The sequence below is a fragment of the Bradysia coprophila genome, unplaced genomic scaffold (genome assembly GCF_014529535.1).
Source record: "Bradysia coprophila strain Holo2 unplaced genomic scaffold, BU_Bcop_v1 contig_138, whole genome shotgun sequence".
NCBI classification, from domain to species: domain Eukaryota; kingdom Metazoa; phylum Arthropoda; class Insecta; order Diptera; family Sciaridae; genus Bradysia; species Bradysia coprophila.
The window spans coordinates 9,464,002-9,473,846 of NW_023503409.1; the positions used below are offsets into that span (position 1 = coordinate 9,464,002).

At 36.3% G+C, this 9,845-nt stretch overlaps 1 protein-coding gene across 1 annotated transcript; it reads right to left on the reverse strand.

The window, feature by feature from the left end:
• Positions 1 to 895: 895 nt before the first annotated feature.
• On the reverse strand, positions 896 to 4,656 carry LOC119074013 (solute carrier family 15 member 2-like). Its single transcript, XM_037179948.1, has 4 exons — positions 4,364 to 4,656; positions 2,719 to 3,222; positions 2,570 to 2,655; positions 896 to 1,669 (listed from the first exon to the last, which is right to left on the reverse strand). Exons 1-4 carry the CDS (start codon positions 4,518 to 4,520, stop codon positions 905 to 907), a joined length of 1,512 nt encoding a protein of 503 aa, XP_037035843.1. The 5' UTR covers positions 4,521 to 4,656; the 3' UTR covers positions 896 to 904.
• Between the last annotated feature and the right edge of the window lie 5,189 nt (positions 4,657 to 9,845).

Genomic DNA, 9,845 nt, shown 5'->3' on the forward strand with positions numbered 1-9,845 from the left:
AAGAATGAGTTCTCGGACACCTATTGTTCATTCATTTATAAACTTTTTTTTATGAATAAGAGAACAATAGGTGTCCGACGAACCCATTCTTGTCAGAGGATTCATACGCTCACTTCAGAAAGATAAAAGTTCACGCTATTGAGAAAATATATGTTGATCGTCTGAACCATTATGTCTGTTAGTTATTATGGACATGGTTATACTGAACGTAGTTATTATGGAGTTGGTATTTTGGTAGTAGTTCGATATTCGATATTTTTTGGGGTTATTTTGACCTAGAGCCCCGGCAAACAACTCATGTCAATAAAGTAACAACTCACTTTCTGGTATTGCTGTGAGTAAAACATGTTTTATGCGTGCGGCGTTAATAGACTTATTTTCTGTTGACGTTTTTTGTTGATGTTTTGTCTGATGACAGGCGAGAAAATTTCCCATGAAGGTAAGAAAATGGAAATGTTCTCCATTAAACTGTCATGGTGTTTTTGTTTCGAAAAATGGTGTGATAACTTGATGTGTTGTTGTGGTACATTCCACCATTTCTATTGTTATAGTCCGTTCAGGGTCAGACTCCAAAGTCAGCAGGGGCGCAACGACAACAAAATAATTTTATATGAAAAAAAAAATTAAGAAAAGGTTTAAAAAAATGAAAATCCCAGAGGAGGTACAGCGTCCCAGCTGGATACGGCCCGGAGTCCGTTGCTAAAGTGTAACGATTGTCATCTGAGCGGACTAAATTATTGGATTTATTTACATTCATACCTTGTGATCCAAATAATTATAATAGGTCGGGTTCATCGGCAAGGCCCCCAATTATTGGTGTACCGGTGTACCCTACAAACCCCACGAGTCTCATACGAGTAAATTAATTAGATTCATACTTGAAAATTTACGTTTATTTTCGTCTTTATTCATCTAAAACTGCGTGTCGCTTCTCACAATCCCTAGTGGCCTTAGCTTTGTATTTGTGAGCGAACACTATAAACAGGAGCACATCAACAAACAAGAGACAAGCATAAAATAGAAATTCGTATGCTTGCGATTGAAACTTAACGAATTGAACAATGATGATTAGAATTAAATTACCAAAAGCGTCGATGAACTGCCAATGTGCTTGAAGAACCGATTTCATTGTTTCCGGTGCTTCTTCATACGAGAACGTAATTCCTGTGATGGCGAACATAACCTCAGCCATTGTCATTGCGATGTATTGTGGTATGAGCCACAGCATGTGTACAGACTTCTTTGGCAGTGATTCGATACGGAATTGAACTAGAGCCGCAAATACAAACGACACTGCGGCTAATATTATACCGATTGCCATCTTTTGCAGTGGTCGTCGGATGCCGATTTTACTGACAAGTGGATAGATCACGTAGTTGAACAGTGGAATGAGAATTGGTATCAAAAGTGGATTCACAACAAGCATCTGATCAGCTGTGATTTCGTAGAATCCCAGGTCACCATTCATTGCGTTCGCTTGGAATGTCCATCGAGAGCCTTGCTGAGTATGTAATGTCCAAAATAATGGCAATGGCAAGTAAAGCACAAATATTCCAATAACAGCCCTCGTATCGTTGACCAAACTTTTGCCATATTTGTCAAGTGAATAGTCTAGGAGCTTTTTGCGTGGACCCGAACGACCAACTCGAATTTTCTTTACGATAGCATACTGATTGGAAAAATGGTAAAAATAAGAGTTAACTTTGAACGAATATGTTGCTGACACCTCATTCAGACGGCTATTCCAAGAACAAAGATGGCAGGTTAGGATTGGGGTCCCAGTGATTTTTTTTTGCCAGTGCTTCTCGAAGTTCTCATAGAGGCCCATAGGTATGTGTTGTGTATCTTTGAGGAACAGACATTTTAAAGGAAGTCTCAGTGGGGTTCCAGCTACAGTTAGGAATAGGATTGGAAGTAGCAAAAAATGTTAATATTTCAAAAATGTTTTGTTGGAAAATGAGCAAGATTGTCGAAAAAAGTCAAACTATAACACCTCAGGGTTCTTTCTGGACTTTACAGTTAACGACACAGCAGTTGTATAAGCTTTTGAGTCAACCAATTTACCTCAATAGTTACTTTTGTATTCCATTTGGCTAAGTAATTGACAAAAAATTATTAACCTCAAAAATAGTAAAAGTTCAGAAATGGACCGAAAAAATCGGTAAAATCCGTCAAAATCCTACAGTTCTAGAACAGGGAAAATGGTGGACCATGTGGTGTTGTGGAACCTATCAAAGTCGTTAACGAAACCCAAGGAAGTCGAAAAATCCGTCTAAATTCTGAAGTTTTTGAACTGGGAAGTTGCAGGATATAGAACCATGAGGATTGATGGAATTGTATGAACTAACCTCACCCCCATAATCCTGAAAGTTCCGAAGCGAACCCATAAAAAAGGTCAAAAGTACACAACTATTCGAGAATTCTGTCACGATGTCGCCACGAGGAAGTGTCTTTTTTCTTCCGTTATATGTTAACATTTAGCAAAAGAGATTTTTTTTAAATCTGGGAGGATGAGATAAAAATAAGGAAAATTACATGGAATTACTTGGCTGCCTTGTCATTGACTTACCGTAATGCATTTAACTACTTGTACGATAACATTCTCGGAAGGAAGCTCCTTATATGTATATGAACATGATCCGCACACGAACAATACTGAAAGATTCAAGAGAAAATTCAAATTTACTTTGTGACCGTGATCAACCAGGTTCAATTTACCAATAGCTAGGATCATTAGCAGTCCAGGAAAGCCGAAAGCTAGCGGATAGCACTCATCATTTCCGAAGCAATGAACACTGTGTGCTAGAACCGGTGTGATTACATTGGAAATTAGTGGACCCAAGTTAATAACAAGGTAAAACATTGAAAAGAACTGAGTAATTTGCACTGCTTGCTCCGGAACGGAAAACTGATCACCACCAAATGGTGAAACTGCTGATTTGATGCCACCGCTACCAGTTGATATGAGCAGAAGACCAATGATCAAAGTGGTTTTTGGCGATTGAATGAAATTCGTAATTGAACTGAACGACACAATTATGGTGCCGATGGCGTACACAATGGACGTAACTAAAATTGTCTTGAACTTGCCCATCCAAACGTCTGACAAAATGCCACCAAAAATACAAAAGAAGTAGACGGCCATCGAAAACGCAGTAAAAACTATGGTTGAATCGTCTTCGCTGTAGTCTAGATGGTTTGTTAAATATAGGGCCAGAACAGCTGGAAAGTTGAGTTTTACGTTAAGTTATTCAAAGTATATAAACATTGAAGTTAAATGTGCTGTTAAGTCCCTACATTCTGGTGAATTTAGTTTCGTTATGTTGGACATATTTTGAATTCGATTCCTTGAAGGCAAGTGCAAGAGCAAAGATAAGAAGCAATCCAATCAATATTTTCCTCATGTTATTTGCACTTGCCTTACGCAAACTTAGCAGGTGCAACAGCATTAATTACAAGAAAATATGATGATTGGCAACATTACAAAAATGAATTCACCTGAAAATCGGGATCAACCATAGAACTATTCGTACTGTTGGAACCGAACACTGCTCTGTGTCACAAAACGAAAATGACCGACCGAAAATCTTTCTTTTTACTTGTTATTTCTTCGTTTTTCTCATATACAAATTTTTGGATGTCGTTTAAGAGATAGCCGATCACCGTATTGACAGTCAGGTAACACGCTGACGTAAATTAAATTGGAAAGCCGCCCTAATGCAATTCTTTGATTAAATTATTACTTATTATGAATGTGGAGGACCTTAGCTTTACAACCGCCCAGGTAAGGAAGATCAAAAATATCTGAGACTGGTTTTGTGGCCTATAGGCCTAACTAGGCACATATAAAAAAGTCCCGGAAAAAATAGCGCCGATTTCGGTCAGTCGAAATTCAAAAGAATCCCTCCTTGCCAATCCCTTGACGACTCACCAAAAAGACTTTTTTAGCTTAAGCCTTAGGCTAAACTCTTGTCGATTTAAATATTATTTTTATTATAAGCCCGAGTTTATAATTTATTCTTATAATAAAACTGTGAATCTGAATCTGACAGTCAGGTAACCAGTCCGGTCATGACGCCGAGTGCCATCACTCTACTTGCAATTTCTGTCTATCTTTCATAATTTTCGGTTGAAAATGTTAATTTTACAGGCCTGTTGCAAAGTCATTTCGTAACGTCATTAACAGAAACCAACACGAAAAAAGAACGAGACATCGACAGTTCGAGGCAGTGAAATTCATGCTGTGACTGTATAAATTTATATATCTACGATTGGTGAAATGGGTTGTTTTCGGACCGGCAAAGTTCGTTTTTTACGATGGAACAGATCTACATATTCCGTTCATACTAAATATTTCATTCACCTTTCATTGTGCCGAAACAAAATCTTTCACAGAATTCACTGCCTATTATTAAAAACACTCTCTTGGGATACGGCATCTTTTCCAGCTGACAACTTTGAGCGATATGTGACGTCAGGTCATTTGTCTCGACAATTTCTGTACACCGATCTAAAGACATTGTATCACTGTTCTTCAATTGGCGTGTATGATCTGTGATCGGTCACAATAGTGACTTTAAAAATGTACTATGGCCGATCGTAAAGACGAGCTCTTTACTTTTGATCACCATCACCATTAATAGTTGATTAACTGAATAACTGAATTGTTTCAACAGGGAAATGAAACTGAAATAGCTTTGCGTATACATACAAATCTTTGATATCGTTTATGATATTTGAGATTTTCAGACCCATTCGGTATGGAGTCAACACAAGAATCTCTTAGGTCTGATATACAGCGTACAATGTACGCTGCGTACATTCAATTACAACTTTTTTCGCAGTAAATTTAACGCACGCGTTGGGAGTCGTAAAGATTTTTTTTTGGCTTTCATGGTAACGATTTCCACAATTATATACCGCTTTCTTTCAGAGTCGCCACTGTTTGAGAGTTTTAAGATCTCGAAATAATTTGTAAATTAATGCCTAATGACAATGAGTACCGCTTCCGCCGTACTGAACATGTGAGCTCCATTCCATATTGGTGTTAAACGAATTTGTTGGTTCTCACCTCGCCGTACACCGTTTATCATAAGTTTATTGCAGTATTACAGTGACAATAATATAATAAGTTAATTAAAAGATTTGTTCTGTTGACTCACCGAATGCACTTCATTTTGATTTATTTTCTCAGCAAATATTAAAATTGAAATTTTTAAGTAACACGCTAATATTAAGAGCGTTGAGCGTACATTGTACGCCGTACAAGGGTTTAGCTTCGGACAAGAATTAAAATTGCGCGAAAAATAGGGCATGTTTAGGAACATAATTCTCAGGATGCAAGAGATGGAATACAACAAAAAATGGACGAACGGTTAATTTGAACCTTACTTAACAAAAATGTGTTTTTACATTTGTAATATTGTTTCATTTTCACGAATATTTTTCACAATTAAAACACGTTTGCAAATCAAAAATTTTTCCACTTTAGGTACATTTTTTCGGCAGTACATCGAGAATAATCACATAAGTTGTTATATCAATTATCAAAACCGTTTCTTATGTCACGAACCACGAAATTATGTTTTCAATTTTTTGAAATAAGTTTTTATTTTTAAGAAATTAACCAAAAACAATTTCGTTTCTATCACGGCGGCCATTTTGTTTTCACTATATTTCCATGATGGGTGTCTTCGATGTTCGATTTTATATAGTTATTGAAGGCACAATACGAGTTTCATTTCTTTCATTTCAATGAAAAGAGATGACGCTATAGTATTTGGTTTTTGTCCGAAGCTAAACCCTTGTACGCTCTTAACGTGAATATCGTAAAATGTCATTCAAGTTTATATTACATAGTATGGCGTTTATGTCGATTGACAACACAAACCATACACAAGCCATAGAAAACTTGGTACAATGGAAATACGAGAGATAACGCTCGTAGATACTATCACAGCCGCAAACCAATGAGCCGGTTCAAGCAAATGTTGTTATTGCGAACAATACACTGAACGTTAAAAGCATATTTTGGTCCTAGTTTTCGTTGACAAATGTAGTAATGCTTATTTTGTAGAAAAATTCCTACCGTCATTTGACAGTTACGCAAACTAGGACCAAAACAATTTTTCAATTCACGTGTGTGGCATAAAGCTCCTTTTCCAGTAAAGTGTTGCAAAGTCGAATCGCAAAAAAAAACCAAACGCTAAGAAAAACCAAAGCGTGAATTATCGCCAAGAAAAATCGCCAAAACGTATGAAGTTTCGCCAGGTACAAAGAAATAAAAGTTTGTATGTCTTCCCGAAATTTCACGTCTGAGCGTCTTTTCTTGGCGATGCTTCACCTTCACCTTCTATCGCCACAATACTTTAGCTTTCAAGACAGTTCCAAATTTCATTCATTCATTCATTCTCGCCTCGCCATACAGCGTTGGAAATCGCGCATACGTCGTGGTGCAAAGGCCCAGTTACTTTGACACATCAGACGCTTTGGATCGTTAAACTTTAACTTTTCTATTCATACAATTCGCGTTGGTGCGGGTCTCTCAAGTGTGATAATTACTTTTCTCTAACCCAAACGCGATGTTAGCTCATTTTAATTAAGCTGACAAATTACAATTGATGGCAAACCAACAATCAATGTGATTTTCGATTCGTTAGATGCGTGAATATTGAATATAACACTACACACACTATAACATCAGCACCAAAATTAAAATATTTCTCTGGGTCTGAATCTACAACTTTTGCGTACAGGCGCAGAATGCCTCACCCTCAGCGATATCAGTTATGTTTTAAGTAAACAAAAGTCACTTTCACCATTTAGAGTTTTTTGATTGATATATCATGTCTTTTGGAGTTTTAGGGTCGATCGTAATTGTTTAAACGTTTACAATTAGTATCTGCAGTTGAAAATAGCAATTACCACAACTTCTTAACATTTAAGTATAGTTTCCACTTAAAAAGAACACTCCGTTTAGCCTCCGTTTACATGACAGTTGTAAAATAGAACAAAAGAACTGTCACGCAAACGGAGTGGAAATTGAATTTATTTCAATTTTGTACTCCGTTTACGTGACAGTTCCTTTGTTCTATTTTAAAACTGTCATGTAAACGGAGGCTAAACGGAGTGCTCTTTTTAAGTGGAAACTATACTTTAGCCTCTGTGTTGTAATTATGGTACTATACGACACAACTTGACTATTGTGCAATAGAACCACTTATTGTGTATGTAGTGGTAACGAATCCCGGCAAAACTCTTTCAGAGCAAAGTTGGACGCAGTCTACAGTCTATATGTGTGATAACTTCTAAAACAAGTGATATCACTAGAGGTGAAGCTGTCAGCGTCGTTACGCAAAATTGAATTTCACAGCCAATTAATTGAAATTAGCTGGCATAGTTTTCCAAACCATTCGACAATCAATTTTTTCAGAAAATATTTGAACGAACAGAATTTTGACTGATAAATTTTCAACAAAAAATTTACCAAAAAAATTCTGCGTCGCATGTGGCAGATTAAAGTTCTCCGTGAGCATCTTTGCGACTTTGCGACGCAGAATTTTTTTGGTAAATTTTTTGTTGAAACTGCGGATTGTTTGTGATCGTGTTGTTCTGGACGCCATGGTAATGGGGGACTGAAGTTTCCATAATTTCGATAGACAACATAATTCTAAGCAAAAAATTATTCTACACTCTCGTAAAATTACAAACATTTATATTTTTAATTAATTGTTTTCTGATTTTCAAAGATCACGAGGTTTCCATCTGCCGTATTTTTCGAGTTATGGCTGACATAGCTCGCACTTAAAACGCTCATAGCTCTCAAATAAGAGACTTTTTAGGGAAACCATGAAACACGCATCGACTAGAATCTAAAACTCTATAAATTTGTATTTTAAACAATTTCTGAGTTATGTGTCCTATAGCTCTTAAGCTTAACACGCTGATAGCTCCGAAATTATAAGCTTTTATAAAAAATTAGTTTCAAATTAGTTTCTTAGAATTACGTCCTTAACATACTCTGAAAATTTCAGCCAAATCCGCCGGTAAATTCAAAAGTTTCGTTGTAACAAAGTGACAAAGTAACAAAGGTTGGTAAAATTCATCAATTTCAAAATGTATGAAAATCAATTTCTTCATACAAATTTCTACAAATTTCCAAGTTTTGAAATTTAATATATCGGCCAAATCTTAACCTTATGAGGCGTGTGATAGCTCGTTGAACTCGTATGGACGCCCAGATTACGAATAAAATACTTTGGGGGAAGTAGGAGCGGAGGGGGAAAAGTCAAAAGAGTTGTGTATGTTCCTCAGTCCTACGGAAAAAACATTTTTCAGTGTGAACGGACTTGTGTCACGGCCCTTCACTAACGTAGGGCCATGATTTGTTTTATATGGATGGTAATTGAATATTAAAAAGAATGTGGATAAAAAAGTTTCAAATTTAGGCCCTTGGACTAAGGCCGCTTTGTGGCCCTGTGTGGCCTTTTTGTTTCGTTTGACAGATAATTCAATACCGAAAGGAAATTGGTAAAAAAAGTTGTAAATTCGGATTCCAAAAATTACATCGTAAACTTTTGTTTTATACTTGAGAAGTACTTCGTACGGGCTTTTGTAAGCTAAGCGTAATTTTAAAGAAGAACACTTACAGTTAAATTAAAAAATTTTCTTTACCGTGAATTACTCTACGAAAAGAAAACTCTTTCGAGTACTGTGGAACGACAACAAATTCAAAACAAATTTTACGCGCCTTATTGTTCCAACATTAAAATTTTTTATTCGGGAAAAAATTCCCCGAAAACGACAATTTTATAAAACGATTTTAATGACACAATCCAAAAGGTAAAACAAACATTTCCTCCCTCGAACACTCCAGAAAATGTAACCGATCACAATATTACACAATAAACTACAAATTTACGCTGATTCTTTCTGATTCTTTCTTTTCGTAGAGTAATTCACGGTAAAGAAAAATTTTTAATTTGATTTAGCTGCCAAGCAAGATTGAGTAGAGTGTCTATTTATCCGAATTTATTTTGCTATCTTGGATAGAAAGAATTAGGTTTTCAGTACACTCAGACTGACAAAAACAAACATTTTTTTCCTTCGAGAAACCTCTATATGTGACGTCACGATCCTTTGTTTCGCAATATGCCGTTCAGACTGTGTTGTGTTGTGATCAAATTCAAATTATTTTTTAGTTTGAATTTGAACACGCTGATATGCACATGGTTGCGAGCAACAAAGGTGCACTGATGAGTCTTATAAAGACGAAATCAGCGTAAATTTGTAGTTTATTGTGTAATATTGTGATTACTTACAGTTAATTTGCAAAAATATGCAATAAAGTCAAGTACGCAATAAGGTTACGGAAGCATTTTGATAACGGATGAATAAGGGTTACGGGCTTATTAGGGCTACGGACATATAATGGTTTCGGGCAAAATAGGTTTACGGGTCGTACGGGACGGGGCTCAGTCGCAGCAAACGCTCCGACTGTTCTGATGGCTTGTTTTTGGAAAAGTAACAGCCGCAATAAAATATGGCTGGTGATTTGAAACAAGATTGAGGACATGTAACAGGTAATAAATAAATACAGTCAGGTTTGGAATTGTGTTACGGACGTAGAAGCTAGCGATTTCCTAACAAAAAAAATACTGGTTACAGCAAACACAATCTTTGCGCTTCCCTCATTATAACGAATATTTGATCCACGCTGTTCAAAAATACCTTATCTCCTCATATGTTATTATCTTTGATTATTCAACAACGTACAACGCGTTATCTAATCGATTCTCTCAACAAATTGTAATTAATTCAAAAAGAATGTTCCTATGTCACTCTAC